We start from the raw sequence: 21,058 nt of genomic DNA on the forward strand, positions 1-21,058 counted from the left end.
TAAAGCAGTCTTCGTTACATCAATATATTTATTGCCTTACTGGTAAAACCATTTTATATACAGGTATTTACATCCATCAAGCAAAAAACGAACAAACAAAAGGTTTACATTCATCATTAGGTTTCATAGCAGCAATTCCTTATTGGAAATAAATATATATATTCAGGAAGACAAGCAACTTGTACATTCTTCCAATGCAAATACTCCAGTAAGTAAAACATGCACTTGCAGCAAACTTAGGATTTTGCCTGGCAATTACACGTATGCAATACCTGTATCATCTCTTGCCTTTTAAAATGGAAGGTTAAAGGGCTAATGACGGTTTCATGGCAACCAGGAATTTGTGTTTGTTTTTAGCAATGGACTACATTGAGTGAAAATTGTGTGGCCCTCCAGATGCTGCTCTCCACAGGGTCAGCATAGTAAATTGTGAGGAATGTTGGGAGTTGTAGTTCAACAGTATTGAGGGAGGGACAATTCACACTCCTAATTAAGATTATGTTTTAAACCGATCCTCCAAAATCTGCAAATGTTCTCCCCCATTTTACAAATAAATAGACATGAGAGAAAAATGGGTGCAGTAAGCAAGGGAAGATTCAAAACCAGATTCATCACAAAATTTAAACCAGTTTTGAGACTGTCATGACACAACCCCAATGGTGGTTGTGGTGGTGGTACAATTTGAACTAAAATGTCCCAAAATTACATTTGCCTAGATTAATTGAAAGTTAAAATCCGAAGCACAGACAATGTGCTTACTGACACTTGGGCCTTTGGGACTAGCTTGTACTGGACATTTCTACACACTGGTGTAACAGTCAGGTAGATATATTTCTAAAGAATGCCAGCACTGATGTTGGACAGGTAGTTTTGTGATTCTCAGCTTGAAAATCATATTGCAAAGAGAAGATAAAATGATATAACTGTACTTGCTCTGAAATAGTAAAAATCAAATGCAATTGCTAAAGGAGTCTGGAGCACCTTTCAATTATATATATTTTCCTGAGGGAGAACTCCAATCTTTTAAGAAAGGAGAAGGAAGAGATGAGATTTTTTAAAACAATCTAATCAAAATATTTTTCTCCGTAAACAAATGTAAGACTCATTTCCCCTCAGCAGTCAACCTAGTTTGTTGTTACGCTAACAAACGCAGAAATATCATAAGTTATATACATAAGGAGACTAGTTGTTCACATGCCTCTGTCGTCCATTTTGAGGAAGAGCTTTACCAAGGCACTGAAGCATCGCTAATGATGGACAGAAATATCATTGCATCCATTTTAATCCAGGGAAAGGTTTCAGTTGCAAACTCAGTATACAGAAAATGTGTTTTAACCACTTTGCCAACTGTGTGGAATGGGCAATGAAACATGCTTTTATATATTCAAATAATTATACTGTAATATACCAGGAAATATGACTACTCAACATATTGAATTTATAGGTTTCCAGAAGGGTGAAAATGTCTTCCATTATAAGACCTCTGTATAGGCTGCTCATAAAACCATTACCTGCTTCCTTTGATCTCTGTAGACCACATCTTTTCAAGAGTCTCAAACATCTGCATTTCCAAGGGGCTCATTCACACTATGGAATTATAGTGTTTTCATTCCACTTGTTTCCATCCTAAGCAATCCTAGGACTGGTAGTTTGGGAGAGGTCTTTAGGATTCTCAGCCAGAAATTCTCCTCTGGTCCTTCTGACTAAATGATAAACCACAGGATACGCCAGAGTGAAAACATAGCAATTAAAATGTTATAAAGGTGCTCTAATTCTGCAGTGTGAATGGACCCAGAATTATAAACTCTTCCCAAAATGGAATATATTGGCCTCACTTAGTGGTAGAAGGAAGAAATTCAGTGTATACAACTTCTCTGGATAGACAAAATGCCACCTGATAAATAGTAACTAAGGCAGAGTTCACTGTTTAAATTGCAGGATGGGGATTTTGCACAGAGGTCTTAAAATACACCTTTGTGGCAATGCTCTACAGGCAGCCATATTTCTGTACTACATGACACACATGATATGCTATCACACAGAAGCATCTTTCAGTGACTCACAGGTAAAAGCGGTGGAATGTATAAAGTCACCCCAATTTTCACTGAGAGACAACCTGACTCCTCAGAAAATCTTCTCTACAAAGAGCAAGGGGAGAAGACAATAACAAAAAAGGCCATAGTACATACTGGAAAGGAAAATCTTTTCATTCTGAATCCTATATACCTTATTTTTAAAATCTCCTCTAACATCTTTCATTATCCATGATTAGAAAGGTTTCAATTTTTATCATATCAGTTGAAGATTCACTGACTTAACTTCTAAAGAATAAAGCTAGTGGAGAACAAAAGTGCTTATTTCTAGGCAGCTACATGAATGTAGCATCTTGTAGCTCAATTTTCATTCTACAGGGGTTTATATATTCCACTATTTGCTACTATAAGACATTACTAAGCTTGGAGAATGGGACTACAGAATTCTGATAATTTATTCTGCAACTCTGGAAACATGCAACAAAACAAAGAGGGGGAATTGCATGAGTAATTAGATTTTGTGAATGCGTTTCCTGAGTTAAACTGTAGGGACTGGAGTTGTGGGGATCGGAGAAGACTAAGGGAATAACAGGAAGACAGAAGTACGTACTTCTAAATACATCCTATGCAAGTTGCATTTCATCTTCAAAAAGAACACCTTAAGAAATGAGCAAGCACCTTCAATCTAGAGTCTTCAATTTAAAACATTAGGCACACAAAATCAAAACTATTCGTACAGTTCTAACAATTCAGGATAGAAAGGTCTCTTCAACATTTGCTAGACTCAGAAACAAGGTTAGAGACCTATAGGATGATTAGAAGATTAATGATACTAGCAGAGTTTGTGAGATTCCTCTGTAAGGGGAACTTAATGATTGTTCATTCCATGTTGCATAGGGAATGTGGGATAAGATTCTGGAAGACAAAAAACAACAGCAACATAGAGACTGAAGCATGAGGTAGTAAACAAAGGCTCAGCTACACCGGACAGGTTGACTGGCTATAAATCTGTCCTGAAACAACCCTGGATCCGCCATATACATGCTGAATTCAAAACCGTTGACCAGATGATTTGGAATCGCAGCCGTCCCACTGGGCAGTCACCACTTTTAGCTAGCCATGGAGCTGCATCCAAGCCCAAAGGTTGACTCTGCTGATGTCAGAACAAAGCATCTGTATGGCCAGCAAGAATTAATAGGCCCAATCATGCTGTCTAGACTGCCCCAAAGCCTCAGAGAACCTGGAGTTTCCCCCAGCTTTGCCAAAAATGGGGCAATGTCAGTTTTAAGTGGAAAAAGCACAATGATCACTGGAGCTGCTGCTATGCATTATGGGGACAGCCAACAATCAAATTGTGGTGAATACAGGGTTTTGGGCCAATGCAGACAAACCCCTAGAGAGCAAGGCTGGAAGTAGAAAACAGGAAGAGTAGAATGGTGAACTCAGTAAAAATTGAATTCTCTTTAAGGAGCCATGAGTGAAGCAAAGAGATAAAGGCAATTAAATGAGCTACAGGATAGGGGAAAAAAGGATAATAAGGATGAATGAATTTTTCTATAATAAAAAGCATTTGATAAACTGTCTACTGAAGAATAACCATACACAAAGGAAGAACAGAACTGATGGTCCAAGCACTGCATTTGTTCTCTGGACCAAAATTTGACAAAAAGTGAAATGTTTCAGAAGAAAGATCTGTGACCTAAGCAGCAAACAAAGAAAAAAAATCCCCCTGATTTGAAGAGTAAACCCTCTGCACTACAGTTTCAAACACCTACTTTGAAAAGAAGAGAAGAGGGAAAAGAGGAAAACATAAAACCCTAAGATGCTGTTGTGAACATCTCTTGGTATCAATCATACAATGACCTTCCTTGTAAAGAGACCAGAGAAGGCCAATGGCGAAAAAAGCAAAAATCGGCTACTGAGGGGACTAGAAATTAATTGTTAATTTCTAATAATATATCTTAAACAATAAAGTAAAACACTGAGCAAGTTCTGCTATTTTTATCAAAGTTTGGAAAAGTTACTTTGGGTTTATATGTCCCAGAGTCTCACAACTAGCATGACCAGTGTCTAAGGGATTCTAAGGCATATGGTCTCAAATTTTCCCAAGCTAATTTTAAAAAACATAGCAAACAATAACCTCAGGCAAGAGAACATACAGCCCAAGAGACAGATTTTCTATGTAATATCCTCATTCAATGGGAAGCTATGCTAAACCTGATAGATTACACAACAGTTTACTTTGTTCTCTTTCAGGTTTGGTTCCACTTATTCACATAACACTTTTTTGTACTTTCTGTTCCTACCACTTTGAACTGCATTAGGTTTGGAACAGTAATTCCCTGAACCATCCAACATTTAGGATACAACTAAACACTGCATATAGTTCCATCCTTCTGCTTTTTTATTTACACCTTGAAGTGGCAGCCATTTAACCTTTGCCTTCTGTGCCATTTTCTAATTCATTTTCCAATGACTTCTCTATGTTGCTATTTTCCTTGCTAGGGTTTTCTCTGGGCTACGGGGCAGAGGTAGAGAGAAGAAATGACAGGAAAGGGTTAAAAACACCTGCAATGGTCTTTCACTTCCAACTATATTCATAGCACTACAGGGTTTATAAACTGGACTTTTGGGAGGGCTATGAAATTTGTGACAGGTCTAAAAGAGAAGAATTCCACCAAAGCGTGATCTTGCGGAGATTAACTCTTTCAGCTGTTTCTAAGGGTACAAAAAGCCAGCAGTAGTCTTACTTTTGTTTTTTCTCAGTGCTATGGGCTGTTGTCAGAAATATCAATGGCAATAGCAAGAACTCTGTGTCTCCCCACAATGCATCACATTTATGTAATTCCAAGAGAACAAATGGGAGAAAATGGCATTAAACACTAACAGGGCAGACTCAATTCCAGTAATGGGTTCTAACTACAGTAAAGACACAATGAACTGACGAGGATTATTTGAGTGTTGAACAAATTCCCAAATGGGCCCACACTAGTTGGATTTAGGAGTTAAAAGATATTTTATCTCCAGAGAAGTCACTCTCCATTTTATCAATGGGATAGAGAAATGGCAGAAAAGGAGAGATTGCACTTAGCTCATAATTTGTTTTTTTAAGTAATTTAATTACATGCGATGTAACCTCTGTTATTAAAAGACTGCCAGATTATTCTAGAAAAGCAGAATGAATTAAATGTAATGGATAGTTAATTTCGTGAGTTTTGTCATTCCACAGAGACTAAAAAAACCTCAGTACAATACAGGGTTAGTGAACATTTAGTGCATTCCAAGACACATTATAAAGACAAAGTGTAGCGTCTGGAGTAGTACACACGCTCCATGTAGACAGAGGGCACTATCAGATCGCACCACGACACTTCTTTTGGCAGACAGTTTATACATGTTCATACATATGAATTATCAGAAAAGCTTGCAATGTTCCAAAGATTAAATGGAGGAATAGCACTGTTTTTAAATAATTGCTATGCATGCTCTTTGGGAGTCTAAACTCTAAAACATGCTTCTCAGAAACAATCCAAGCAGCCTAGAGACATGTCATTCGGGACCTAGAAATACTTGTAGAGATCACAAATGAATCATCTAAAGCTGGCATCAAACACTAGGAAATCATCATCTCAAAGCTACTTAGGTAACATTATAGCAATGCCCAGCAGCCACACTGTCAGTTCTTAAAGCAAGGTATGTACACCATCTTAATCTCAACCACTATACTACACAAATGGACTTGAAATAAGGGGACTATGAGAGAATGGACTGCAATTTCTGGATTGTTTCAACATTAGACGAAGACATGCTCCAGTTAGAAAAGCTAAGTATTTAGCTACATTCAACCTTGCTGGTGGTGGGAGAGGGAGGAGATCCAGAGGATATTGGTTAACAATACACGTTTCATATCACTATTGACCGGGTGGGAGGCCTTTGACAACAAATAAAATGGAGAAAGCTTCTAACCCCTGTTACTGAATAGACTACTTTCTTATATTTCAAATCACATTTTAGTCAAGTGATCACTTTGGACATGAAAATGCACAACAGTTCAGTTTCGGAATACCGTTTTCCGCCTAGTCATGCATGCTAATGGGAGGGATGGAGACTGAAACAAGTTCATACCTAAAGCCATTCTTTCTTTCACAAGCTCTTCATTCTCTTACCATGTATTTTATTTAATACATGCTGTCCCATTCAAGATTAAAGCACCAAAGTCACTGACAAATTCTATTTTTGTAGTCACAGTATCTCTCATATACTTGAAAATATGTGGTCTAGAGACACATGTGTCATATTCAAGTTTTGAAAGGTGTAGATACCACTGCATTGTTCAAGTCTTAGGACATCTGCTTCCTTGAAGGTGGTGATGTTCTCTGTCAATGTCTAGTCCAAACAAAGTAGTCGCTAGTTCAACATGTTCTTGACCTCCGAAATCTCTTCACTACTACTCCCTTCTGGTCAAAAGAAGGGAAAACAATTATAGTGACATATTATTTCACAAGGTAGCACCTTAGCTGTCATCACTGTTCATGTTACTGCACGAGTAAGGTCAATGAAATCAATGTGCAAGATGAACAAGCAAAACATTCTCCCCACGAATAAAAATTTGGTTGATGTGCCGCCTGAACACTTGCTGATAATCTATTCTGGGCCTATGCTTTTTCCGTGAGCGAGCCCTTGGGCCACTTGCGCCCTTTCCCTCTGTTTGGGGCATCCTGGCAGCTCGGTCAGCCTCCTTTCCTGTGGTTCGGGGCAAACTAGAGCTCCGTGTCCTCTCCCTACTGGAGTGCCTCTTTGTTCCATGCTCTTCTGATCTTGCCCAGTTTGATTCAGGTTTCCGCTCAAGTGTCCTAGAACTACATGGAAGGGTTGGTAGGTCTGCAGTCATCTTTGAATCAGTTTCCTTTTTTAATAAGGACTCTTGCAGATTGAGCCTGTCAAATAGCTGCAAGGAAACAATAGGGAAGGGAGAAAACACAAATGTCATTAAGCCAGAGCTATTAAAGAGGGATTTGCAACTACTTCTCACTGAGGGATGCCCTCCCTTATTAATTCAGGCAAATGTAGTTACAAACCCCTCTTTAGAGCTTCATGTTCTGTGATGTGGTTAGATCTGTGGGGAAATCCAAACATGAGGATAAACCACCAACGTAGCCCTTTCCACTTATTTAGTCAAACACATGAACAGGACTTATATCAGAACTGCATAAAATAAGGAAATAGGTTCAAGATGAAAACTGGTTTGGAATCATATACATTTCTGTTGAAACCAGCTAAGCTTTCCTCCAATGGCTCTTTATGGCCTGCGTGAAATTGTGCTTTTAAACATAAATGAACTTAGTAAGTTTGAATTAGTCAGTGAACAAGCAGAATTGTTACTTACCCTGGTGAGGGTTAATTGTGGCTCAACATAGAAAGCTTTACCCAGTACAGGTTTTCGGTAAGTCTCATCTACATCTGTCAGGGCCTAGATAACAAGGAATAAGACAAAAAATCAGAAAGTACCATATAATATTTTTGCAACACAACATTTGGGTCCTGTGCAAAAAACAGTAGGAATTAGTATTACTGGTTTAAGTATACATAAATACATTCAGGATAAAGATGGGAAATAAAATAAAATAGTTACTCTGGTAATCCTTGCTGTCACTGGAAAAGGGCTTCCAAACATTAAAAAGGAGGGATAGAACAACTTCTTATCTGCTTCCTGAATAGTTTATGTTAAAAATATGATGTCAAAGGAGGAGTTTCTCTGCAGAGAAAGAATATGGACTTCTTATCAAATCAGCAGCTAACATGAATATTGTACATCATACTTCAATAAAGTAGTGTGATCAGGGCTAGGTTTACACCAGACAAAAACTTTGAACTAATACCTTATAGAGCTGCCCCAGATATGCTATGAGAGCACCCCGAAGCCATTTTGTCATCCCGACAGTTGGTTGGCAGTCAGTACAATGGTACCAGTGCCCTGAAGCCTCTGTTTTACTAGCCAAAAGCAGCTCCTTCACAAAGCCTTGCTGGCAACATCACTTTTTAATGAGATCATAATAGGATGTTTGGCTGTAGGATCACTAGAAGAAATAATATCAGCAAGGCTCTTCCAGGGAGCTCATTCTGGCTGGTGAAACAGCACTCCATCTTTCTGATATGTGGACACTGTATTGCCACAGATCCAGCCTAAGCCATCTGCCCACCTATGAAACATCAGGAGTCACTCTGGAGTATCCTGGAAACTCTGGAGTAATAAATAATAATAATAATAATAATAATAATAATAATAATAATAATAATACTTTATTTATATACCGCCCTATCTCCCGGATGGGACTCAGGGCGGTTTCCAATAATAAAAACAACACAAACATTACATAGCAACATAATAATACATTATTAAGCAAAGTAAAACAATACAATTATAGCAATAAATAACACTTACATGACCTGATCAAGGGGACGGGAACCATACTTCTTGTGACAGATTAATGGCTGGAAGCAGTGCTTTGGTTGAGAAACTGGCTGTACGTCCTATGGACTGTTTGCAGTGGGTTTCAGGTGAGTACATTTTATTTGGCACTTCCAAAATCATAGAACTGGAAGAGACCACAAGGGACATCTGGTCCCTTGTGTTTTCTGCCATGCAGAAATACACAAAAATTTCACTTTCTTTTGCTGAGGTATAATTGTAGTTCCTTCAGGTCCACTATCTCACTCTTTACACTATTTTATCAGTTCACCTTCCAAGTTGAGAAAAATCGAATTATGTACGACTAACATTACGTTCTATGAAAGGATTTATGCAAGTCTGTGGACACAACTTACTATATTTTGTCTTAACTACTTGTACTTCTAACTGATTGAAAAGCAAGAAACTGTGTGAAGCACAAACAAGTTTAATAGTGCATTATTTGTTGTCTAATCTGACCACTTGGGTTTGTCAATGCTTTTCTCTTCAGACTACTTCGAAATCAGTATGTTATATTTAGCTCATCTATGATTTGTTACAGTAAAGCCCAGATAATTATGGATAAATATATTATAATTTTTTCCAGAAATATTTCCTTCTCACAACTCTTGGAATGGCAATTCACCTCCTAAATAGGTTGCATGCTTCCCCTGCTTTGCTGTTTAACAAAATTAATAATACATTTTTCAGAATTAGAATCTCTACCCAGTGCTGTCATGATTTGATCTGTTCCTTTTCTTTTTTTTTTCTTCTTTTTTTTGCAATCTATGGAGAATTCCAGGAGCAGAAATGTAGCCTCCAGATCTAATTGCCCATCAGATTCACTGCCCAACCTACTTCCTATTATCTCCAACCAGAACCTACGATATCTTGTTCTTGGCTCTTCCTCTTAGTTTTGTCTGGCAGCTATAGGTTATTGCAGCCTGAGAGGTTCTGAAGATCAGCTACAAAATATAGCAACTCTACTGTCCATCTTTCCGTGATGATATCCTGATCAAAAGTTGGAGTGGGGCTCAGGGGGATCAACTTGCTACAAAGGATTATTCCTCCCATTTGTTGGACTTTTTAAATTGTGTCAGAAGCAACTTGGGAACATACTGCAAGTCGCTTCTGGTGTGAGAGAATCGGCTGTCTACAAAGACATTGCCCATCCTGTGGTAGGCTTCTCTCGTGTCCCCGCATAGGAAGCTGGGGTGACAAGACGGGAGCTCACCCTGTCTCGCGGATTTGAACCGCCAACCTTCAGGTTAGCAATTCAGCCAGCACAAGGGTTTAACCCATTGCACCACCGCACCTCCTTGGTGGTAAGATATAACAGAAAATCTTCAAAAAGTATTTCATTTCAGGTATAGAGAAAATGAGTACATTATCCATGTATTTGGGGATATTAAGAAGAATACCAGTTTGAATGACTCCAAAACTAGAGCCAGGCAGAAAAAGCAGTTCAATACTTACTTTTATTATGGGCAAAACACACCTGTTTTCAGAGCCGCTTTGAACTTTTTTTGTCCTGGATATCAGAAGATTCTCACTGGGTGGTTTGAAAGACCCCAGGCCTTGGTAGCAAGGGTTTTTTTGGGTTTTTTTTTTTTTTACAATTTTCCAATACATTTTGAGCCCTTGATATCTAAATCAAAACTCCCCCAAAATCAATCAAATGTAACAAAAATGTGAAAGTCTACCATGATATTTAAAAAGAATCAAATTGTAACTTTTGTCAGCCAATATTTCCTTTTTAAAAAGACATGTTAAAACTGAATATAACTTGTAAAGACTATTATTTTGCTTTGACAAAGACCTCACACATCTCTTGCCCAGGGACACAATAGTCTGTATGAAAATGTCTAGTTTAGATTAAATCATGAAGAAAACCTCAAGGAAAGGAAAATCCCAAATGCACAGGTATTTAAAAAGGTCACATTACAGAAAATGGAAGTGATATATCCTATAAGAAAGAAATGAATGCAATCCAACTGAAATATATCAATTACACTAAAAAGGTATAACTACATATGAATGCCTTAGTTAAAGGTTCTGGCAACTCACACTTAATGTCTGGACTGTTTGAGACTTTCATATAATTGTTGTAAACCCACACAAATGGAGGGACAATAATTACCATGTTCCAGAACTTGTCAAATGCAACCAAGAAGCCAGTGCAGACTCCACGAAGCCCTTTGAAAGTTCGAATGTGGACGTTGACTTTTACACCATCACGGACACAGCGGTGGAGTTCTCCAAGTGGGCTTCCTTCATGAACTGGAAGAAAGATAATCTCCCATTACCTGCCACTGAAACACATGTGGTGAAGCAAAAAGTGAAGAATGAGGGTTCAGATCCCATGAAGTAATTCTACTAACAGAATTGGTTCACCATGCCCTCAAAATCTACTCCAGGAGAATGGGAAAACCTCCGGAGTAGATTTCAGAGTTACATGGAGGAGAGAAGTAAAGGAATGAAACTTCGGTTTTGAAATCACAAGTCTCATAGCACAATCCTGGATTTAACCTAAAGGATATTAAAGAGAAATCTAATTGAAAATAATAATTACTTCCATTGCTGAGAATCATACAGCCCTGATACTTTTCAAGGAAATGATTGTATTCCTGTGTATCCTGCTGTTGTAGGGAACTACCAAGCGGGCAAATCCACAATAACGAAAAGATGGAACCAATCTGAAATCACTATCTCACAATAACCATGGACTCCCCATGAACGAAACTCTTACTATTTGGAAGAACAGGGCTTAGAGTTACCACTAGATGCCTCTCCTAGCACACAAACAGCCCCTAGCCTCAGTCATGTGCAAGATGGCAACCTTGCAACATAAGGCCTAATGAGATATTCTCAATTCACGGTATTGTTTTTAAAATGTTTCTGACTCAAAATGGTTAGTAATTCATCAAACCATTTGTAACACGTTGCCATCATGAAATATACTGCTTTGCAATTGGTCCCATCATTCTAAAGGTAAGGTAAAGGTTTCCCCTGACGTTAAGTCCAGTTGTGACCGACTCTGGGGGTTGGTGCTCATCTCCATTTCTAAGCCGAAGAGCCGGCATTGTCCATAGACACCTCCAAGGTCATGTGGCCGGCATGACTGCATGGAGCGCCGTTACCTTCCCGCTGAAGCGGTACCTATTGATCTACTCACATTTGCATGTTTTTGAACTGCTAGGTTGGCAGGAGCCGGGGCTAACAGCGGGCACTCATTCCGCTCCCAGGATTTGAACTTGGGACCTTTTGGTCCGCAAGTTCAGCAGCTCAGCGCTTTAACACACTGTGCCACCAGATGCCCCCATCATTCTGGAACACCCTATATTTTAATGAATTTCAAACCACACATTATCAATACATACACAGAAACTTAGCACAAAAATTATGAAAACAAGAAGCCTACATCTTGTCATTTATTTATTTAGTTACAAAATTATTGCAAAGAGGGAAAGATTATGATGTTTCTTGATTTCCTGAAGGTGTAAAATACAAAGGCGCTTCTAAAGAAATAACACGTTTTGTCGCAGCTAGCAAATTGGGTTCCAAACTTTCAACCCCTTCTGCAGAAGTTGCACCCTCGTCCAAGGAGAAAAACCCCCAAACAAACTGTACTTTGGTAAAGAAAGATTTATATAAACAAAACATAAAACACAGTCCTTTGCTTTTATCAGCAGCAAAAACAAAGCTTTCTTATCTTCAAGCTTTAACCTTTCTGGTTTCTGGACTCTCCGTCTTCAAACCTCTTCAAACCTCTCTTCGGTTCCACTTCAGTAGCTTTTCAGCAGCAATACCATCTTTGCCACCATCACAGCATCTTCATATAATGCAAACACATAACACTCCAACAACACTACTACAACACCACCACTAACATAAGACTTACTCAATCTCTATTAATAGCCCTCAATCTTTAGCAGGTGTCTTAATTGCTGCTGATCAAACATAGATAGGACATGATTCCTACAAACACTTATTCATTTTCACATAAGAAATGACCCAAATTATATAAAACTCTGACACGTTTTGGGGTAAATCAAATACTTTGTGACAATTCTACACTTCCTTTTCTACTTCTAAAATAATATATCTAAAAAGGCAGGGTGTTATGATTTTAAGAATGAGAAGTGTGACTATCTGTATAGGTATTTGTGAATGTCTCCTTCCCATAATAATCACACAAAAATACAAAGTGCTATAGGTAAAACTGTCTCCTAAAGTAATCAGATTTTTACCAGCTAAGATATCTGGGGTGGGGAGGCAAAAAGCTCGAAAAAGCTCAACACAATAGCCAACAAGCTTACACCAAAACCCAAATGAAAAGATTAAGCTATCAGGAGCTTAATACCATTATGCAAAATCCAGAAATGCTCATATTTTGGGGGAACATAATCAGAAAACAAATACATTTCTATTATGCAATTAATAAACAGCAAGAAATGTGGATATTTGAAATACTTTACTGAATACCTAAGCATTATGTTATTTGTAAAATAAGTATGATAATTATAGACAAGCAACATTAACCATCCATATCTTATTTTACAGAGCTCTATCTCAACATATGACATAAAATTTAAAATGATAGTGTAATTAAAATTATTGACGTATTGAAATCCACATGTGTGACTAAAATATTACATTCTTATTTTGAACTTTAAGTTTCATGGATTTCAGAAAACTGACAGGTTACACAAATTTTGAAAATTCTAACTCTAATGAACATGTAAAAGAGTACAGTAGAGTCTCACTTATCCAACATAAACAGGCCGGCAGAACATTGGATAAGCGAATATGTTGGATAATGAGGGATTAAGGAAAAGCCTATTAAACATCAAATTAGGTTATGATTTTACAAATTAAGCACCAAAACATCATGCTATACAACAAATTTGACAGAAAAAGTAGTTCAATGTGCAGTAATGCTATGTAGTAATTACTGTATTTATGAATTTGGCACCAAAATATCACGATGTATTGAAAACATTAACTACAAAAACATTAACTACTAAAAGGCAGACTGCGATGGATAATCCAGAATGTTGGATAAGCGAATGTTGGATAAGTGAGACTCTACTGTATATGATAAGGCAGACTCAAAATTTTGCGCACGGTGCCCCATGGAGGTATGGGGGGGGGGGGAGGATGCGGTCCAAAGAGATACTTTGTGTGGTAATTTAATAGAAAACTTATAGAAGATTATGTACAGATAATATTTAACCCCACATAAGATATTTAAAATGTTATTACTAGCTTGGGGATCCAGCGATGCCCAGGTTATGTTTGTTTTGGGATGTTAGGAAATATCACTTAAGTTTGGTCCAGATCCGTCGCTGGCTGGGTTCAGTGCTGTCTGGATAAGGGTGAACTACAACTTCAAGATTCCCAGGACAATCACCCACAAAGCAGGCCTGTATGCAGAATTGGCCATGTTGGGTCTGTGTGCCAAATGTGGTCGACATCTGATGTCAGCAGGGTTCAGTACTTTCTGGATGCAGGTGAACTATAACTCCCAAAATCAAGCTCCATTTCCCTAAACTCCTGCAGTATGCTTAGTTGGTCATGGGGCATCTCTGTGGCAAGTTTGGTCCAGATCCGTCGTCAACTGGGTTCAGTGTTGTCTGGATAAGGGTGAACTACAACTTCCAGAGCAAAGGTCAATCACCTCAAAACCATGCCTGGATGCACAGTTGGCCATGTTGGGTCTGTGTGGCAAGTTTGGTCCAGATCCGTCATGGCTGGGTTCAGTGCTGTCTGGATAAGGGTGAACTACAACTCCCAGAGCAAAGGTCAATCAACCTGAAACCAGGCCTGTGTACACAATTGGCCATGATGGGGCTGTGTGCCAAGTTTGGTCGAGATCCAACATCAGCTGGGTTCAGTGCTTTGTGGATGCAGGTGAACTATAACTCCTAAAATCAAGGTCCATTCCCACTACCCCCTGTAGTATGTTCAGTTGATCATGGGGCTTTTCTGTGCCAAGTTAGATCCCTATCTATTGTTGGTGGGGGTCACAGTACCAGTGAAGATACTGCAAGTCCCATCATCCGTGGCAATTGTGGTCCAGATGCATTGTTGGTTGGGTGAACAGGTCAAGCACAAGTCTTGTAAATCATGGTGTGAATTCTCCCCTAACCTCTTGTTCAATTGCTGATCAATTCTTCTGTTCACTGTGTATCAGGAAACGGTATGAAAGGGTTAAGGTAGAGGCGGTGGGCGGGGTCATGCAAATGAAGGAACCCTGGGATGTCCATTCTGGAGGAAAAACAGAACATCTAGAATGAAATGGGCCCCGCATGAAAGCCTTCACTTGGGTGGGGGGCGGAATAGTGTTTGTGGAGGACACTGGCAGGGTTTGGGCTGCATGTTCATGGGGCTCACTATAACTTGCAATGTCAGGTGAGGGAGTGACTTGGTGGCTCCACAGCACTGGAAACTATAGCCTGTTTGTGGAGGCCGGAGGCTGGCTGTGTGAGCGGACACCTGTGCCACATACACACATACAGATTTTTCACTTTTATTATGGACTAGCTTGGGGACCCAGCGGTGCCCGGGTCATTTGAGAAAGGCATTGTTTACCTGTGTTCCAAGTTAGTCTAGGTCCAGGGTCAGTAGGTGCAGGTGAACTACAACTCCCATATGAATGTCTCATCATCCATGGTCCATCCCACTCCAAACAGCGCCAGAATGTATAGTAGGTCATGGGGACAGTATGTTTCAAGTTTGGTCTTGATCAGACATTGGTGGGGGTTGCAGTGGTCTCAGGGAGTGAAGATACTGCAGGTCCCATCATCCATGGTCCAAACTCTTCCAAATTACAGCAGGATGTAGAGTGGGTAATGGGGCCTCTGTGTACCAAGTTTGGTACTGGTTCATCATTGGTGGGAGTCGCAGTGCTCTAAGGAAGCCAGTGAAGATATTGCAAGTCCCATCATCCATGGTCCATCCCCCTGTAAACAGCACCCAGGTGTAGAGTAGGACATGGGGGCTCTATGTGCCAAGTTTGGTCTTGTTCAGGCATTGGTGGGGGTCGCAATGTTCTCAGGAAGTGAGTGAAGGTATTGCAATTCCAATGGTCCATGGTCCATAGTCCTCCAAACTTCACCAGGGTATAGAGTGGGTCATGGGTGCTTTGTGTTCCAAGTTTGGTCTTGATGAGTCATTTGTGGCAGTTACAGTGGCCTCAGGAAGTGAGTGAAGGTACTGCAAGTCCCATTATCCTTGGTATGTCCTCCCTCAAACTGTACCAGGACGTAAATTGGATCATGGGGGGTATGTGTGCCAAGTTTGGTCCTGATCCGTCATGAGTTAGAGTAACAGTGGTCTGTCAGAGACACAGAGTTTATCTTCGTTTTTTTTTTATTATTAATGAAAGTGAAAAACAGTAACTAAAGTAACATGTATCCATATACAACCGCAGAAGAAAAAGGAAGAAAAAGGAATAAAATAGAAAAAAGGAATAAAAAAAATACAAACAGGTATAACAATTTGCACTGTAGTGTCGCTAAACTAATGGATGATCACAGATTTGCTATACCATTGTTGTACCTTAACTTATCCTTGTCCCCCTTACCCCTCGCCCGTGAACCCAACCCCCTAGACCTCCGATACCCCTCAGTAAGTATCGCGTAACTGACCGTCAACTACCCCGTATCTTCTTTCGCTAAATCCCCTTTATGGCTGTCATCAAATCTACCTTTGTCTTCTTTTCCAAGAGACACAGAGTTTAAAAATACTGCAAATCCCATAATCCTTGGTGCATCCTCCCTCAAAGTGGTGCAGCATGTAAAGTGTGTCATTTGGGATATGTGTGCCAAGTTTGGGTCAGTTCTGTGATTCATGGCAGTAGCATTGGTGTAAAAAAGTGAGAGAAGGTACTGGAAGTCCCATCATCCTTGGTCCTTCCTCCCCCAATATGCCCTAGGATGGAAAGGGGTTCACGGGGGTTCTGTGTGCCAAGTTTGGTCCAGTTCCGTCACTGGTGGGCGTTGCAGTGGTCTGTTGGAGCTGAAGCAATGGAAAGTACTGCAAATCCCATAATCCGTGGTCCATCCTGGGCCAAACGGCACCAGGCCGTAAAATGCCTCATGGGTGTTATGTGGGACAAGTTTGGTCCTGTTCCGTCATTTGTGGGCATCGCAGTGGTCTGTGATAGGTGAATTGGGTGAAGGAACTGCAAATCCCATAATCCTTGGCCGATCCTCCCCCAAACAGTTGCAGCATGTAAAGTTTTTCATTTGGGATAAATGTGCCAAGTTTGGTCGAGTTCTGTAATTTTTGGCAGTTGCAGTGGTCTCAGGAAGTGAATGAAGGTACTGCAAATCCCATCATCCGTGGTCCATCATCCCCCAAATGGCACCAGGACATAGAATGACCTTGGAGGTGTCTATAGTGTGCCAAGTCTGGTCCAGGTCCATCCTTCCTGGTGGTCCCAGTGGCCTGTGAAAGTGGCTGTCAATCAGAAAGCTGCCACATACTCCGCCCGGCCAATCAGAAAGCTGCCACATACATACATACATATAAACATTCACTTTTATTATATAGATAGATAGATAGAGATATAGATTGATATAGATTGTAAATTTGTTTTTATAAGTTATTGTTTTACATATGTATATTGTTTTGTATTGTCTTTTATATAATGCTGTAAGCTGCTTTGGGTCCCGTTTAGGGAGAAAAGCGGGATATAAATAAAGACTTATGATTACTTCTTCACTATACGGGAAAAGTAGCAAGAAAATTGCTTGCTCAAACTTGGGAAGGGACTGAAACACTGAAGATGGAAGAATTGATTATTAATGTTTCTGAGTTGGCCAAATTCCCAAATTAACATGGGCTCTAAAGGATGGGTTTTTTTGAGCAGCAAGAAATCTAACTATGTACTAATATGCGATTATAATTAATTTTAGGGGGACTATTTTGTTGAATCTGTAATTGTATTTTTTTTCTTTTTCATTTCACTACAGTCAGGACTGGGAATGTAAAGCCCATTGTGTTTTAAGAACCTCATCATATGGAGGTTTTCCTCCATTTTTACCCTCTTCTATCCACTTCAAAAACGAAGGCCAACAAAAGACACAGGACAGCTTCCAGTGGTTGCTCATGGGACTCCATCTCCACAGTGTGCAGAAATGGGAGGATTTCAAAGACAGGCAGAAATCGACTCCATTCCTTTCCCTGCGCATAGAAATGCTTAAATACAGGTATTTTTTCCTTGTGATAGGAAGTGATGGATTGTCCAATTACTTTCTGATGCTTCAGCGTGGGTGTTCATGTGGGCATTGTGCTAATGCTCCTTCTGTTTCCATTAGTGTTTTAAAGACGAGTCCCACTGAAAAAAGTGCTTTAAAAAATGTCCGTCCCCTTTAGTGTAGAGGCTTAAGAGGAATGATCCTATGGAAAGTAATATCTCAAAAAGGAAAGGATGCTTGTTTCCTTTAGTGTTGGGACTTTAGGGGAACAACACCATGGAAAGTGCCATCTCGAAAAGGAAAGGATGCCTATCTTCATTAGTGCAGAGGCTTCAGGGGAACAACTCCATGGAAAGTGGCATCTCAAAAAGGAAAGGATACTTGTCTCCTTTACTGCAGGGACTCCAGGGAACGACACCATGGAAAGTGATGTCTCAAAAAGGAAAGGATGCCTATCTCCTTTAGTGTAGTAGTGGCTACCAGGAGAACAACCCCATGGAAAGTGGTGCCTCAAAAAGGATACCTGAAAAGTATGCTGGTATCCTTGAACTGGTTGAGCTTGAAAGGGAAGAAAGCAATCCTGTGTGATGGGGGTGAGTAGATTCTCTGTCTTATTTAAATAACGAACTCAATGAAATGCCACACAAAAAAGATGATTCCACTCGACCCCCACCCCCAAAGTGGGATGAAGTCTTCAGTTTTGTTTCTTTTTTCATCTTTATATATGTTGGCTTCTTAATTTTATGTATGCCAACCTTATGGCCTGTTGGTGATTTTTTTCCAGTAAGGAAGAGTGTCCCAAAACAACTGAATGTTCTTGTCACCTTTTATTGATCATATCTTGTACAGTTCACCACAAACAAACAGTAGGTTAGCTATTTTTTCCCAAAAAAAAAAAAACCCCGTGTGAAATGTGCCTCACCATTAAAAACTATTATGCTCAGCTCTGCGGGTTAATTATTTTCTGTGGCTTTAGATATCATGCACTTATCATCAATCATCTATGCAGCCTATGGGGATATAATTAGCTATTCTACAGTTGGTTTTTCAGTACAAACCACATCCTTTAATACCTCTGTTCTAAAAGGATTATCAAAAGGCTATCTCAGGAATTGTCACTAAACAAGAGCTAATGTTTAGGGCAGATAGATGTCACCTGAGTAACAAAATACCCTAATTGTCAGCAGAGATCATCTCATTTAATCTATCCTGTATAGAATAATCTTTTATACCCGTAATTTATAACTATAGAAATAACAATCACTTGCCTTGATGAAACTATAATACTGGCATCACAGAATAAAATGTACACCATTTTCTTGTCACTACTGAAAGAACTGCTCTACTTCAGTATCTAATGATTCCACTTTTTGCACAATTTTTTTCCTGAAATTAGGATGCTTGCTGACAGAGAAAGGGCTTTCCAGTGACAGCACCTATCTTGTGAATCTCTCTAGATGTTTTCTGACACATTATCTTTTAAACACAGAAAACGTCTGGCCTCTTTTCTAGTTCTTTAAAACATACTGGCTTTCTGGTTTCTTGATTTTTCTGGTACAGGCAATCCCTGAGTTACAAACATCCCACTTATGTACTTACAAATGGGGATGAGACAACAGAAAGTGAGAGGAAATTGACCCCTAGGAAAGGAAATTTAACTCCTGTATCATGGGGGAAAGGTGTTTCCACTAAGGCTTTATCATAATCCTTGTTTCTGCGACAATCCAATCTTTCAAAAGTCTGAATTGATGTTTTGTATGTTGCATGTGTTTTATTTTATTATATTTTATATAGTGTTCACTTTTATGTTTGTTTTTAGGCAACTTGTGCCGTCTGTAAGCTTCAGGGAGATGGTGGCGGGATATAAGAATAAAGTTGTTGTTGTTACCATCATCATCATCATCATCATCCTTGTTTCCATGACAATCCAATCTTTCAAAATCCAATAATAACAGGATCAGAAAGTGAGGTGAAATCTTCTGAACAGGGGCGCAGAGAGCAGAACAAACGTTACAAGGGTGTTAACACTTCCCTATGCTATCCAAAACTAAAAAAAATGGCTGGAGTTACATTTAAAAATGTATCTGTTCCAATTACATGCAAATTCAATTTATGAACGAATCTCTAACTTTTTCATAACATAGGGACTGCCTGTACAGATAAACCGCAGTTTACAAAGCATGTGAAAAAAGCAATTTTCCACTAAGTCTTTTTATGCCCATTCAGCCCCTTCCTTTTTTTGACCTTGTCCTCTGTCTAGTGAACAGGTTTTTACAAGTATTATTGACACTGGGAGAAACACAGACACTCAATGTTGTGTTGAGACAGCATGTTAGCAATAAACAAGTCAATAAAACCTTAAGATTGGGCGGGGGGGGGGGGGCTAATCTAATGCAAGGTGTGTGAACCTGCCTACAACAGCCAAAGCAATCAGAATAGTCTCCAATAATCCTTTTGGAGCATACATGAACAGCAAAATAGTAGGAAAAGGGTGAAACAAAGAATGGTGCCCTGAGTACTCCCAGCATGTTGAAAAAACACAGATCTGTAGTCTAAGTATATCTTCCAAAATCATAAGAAAACTGGAGGCTGGGGGGGGATCCCAGTATGCATTTTGGATAAAACATCCAAATCATTCTTGAAAAGTATAAAACAACTTACAGCATAAAACACAAATAAAATGTGAAATATATTGAGATGAAACATTACAAGAATCTCTATGAAACACTGAAATGTTATTTAGCCAGTCTCTCTGTAGAATCACATGCACTCCAGTACTTGTTTCAGTTCAGATAAACTGAACTGTAAATTCCCAAGCTTGTTAAAAAGGACATTGGCATCTGATGTTATTGTTACTGCTATTATGTTTTAAAATAAAACAATGTCATTTTAATTTTTTTAAGAAATGGAAGATTCTCCTTGGTAGTATTTCCATCCCATGTACTAGCAGGAAATGATACACTACGCACAGAAAAGCCTTAATGTAACAGAAAGTTAGATTGTATGGATTATATGAAAGTCTCAAGGTGCATCTACGTCAAATTAATGCACCTTGACAGCACTGTAATTGCCATCGTCCAATGTTATGAAATAATGGGAGTTGAAGCTTTACAAAATCTTTAGCCTTTACTGCCAAGAGTACAGGTGCTTCACCAAACTACCTAACTCCTGACTACATAGCATTGAGCCAGGGCAGTTAAAGTGCTGTCAAACAGTATTAACTCTATGGTCTTGCTACACCTCCTGACATAAGCTAGATACATGTATTCTAGTGGGATATATAACAATTTTGAAAAGAATTCACATAAAGTCTTGCCCGAGAGCTCCCTCAAAGAACTCTAAGGTCATTTTTCTTACACCAGTTAGAGCAC

At 39.3% G+C, this 21,058-nt stretch overlaps 1 protein-coding gene across 3 annotated transcripts in view; it reads right to left on the reverse strand.

The window, feature by feature from the left end:
- The window catches only part of lsm11 (LSM11, U7 small nuclear RNA associated), a 74,626-nt gene that overhangs the window by 36,147 nt on the left and 17,421 nt on the right, over positions 1–21,058 (reverse strand). Inside the window, exons 2-4 of one of the 3 annotated variants that reach the window (XR_010002688.1) lie at positions 10,622–10,761; positions 7,420–7,503; positions 6,159–6,981 (exon numbers count right to left, since the gene is read on the reverse strand). Coding sequence is in view for 2 of the 3 variants with exons in the window: in XM_003223479.4 (XP_003223527.1) it covers positions 6,595–6,981; positions 7,420–7,503; positions 10,622–10,761 (611 nt within the window). In the remaining variant the exon portion in view is untranslated. Of the gene's footprint in view, positions 1–10; positions 6,982–7,419; positions 7,504–10,621; positions 10,762–21,058 lie in introns of those variants that run through there. The other 2 variants (XM_003223479.4, XM_062970229.1) reach the window with 2 other exon arrangements.

The sequence above is a fragment of the Anolis carolinensis genome, chromosome 2 (assembly GCF_035594765.1).
Source record: "Anolis carolinensis isolate JA03-04 chromosome 2, rAnoCar3.1.pri, whole genome shotgun sequence".
Lineage (NCBI taxonomy): Eukaryota > Metazoa > Chordata > Lepidosauria > Squamata > Dactyloidae > Anolis > Anolis carolinensis.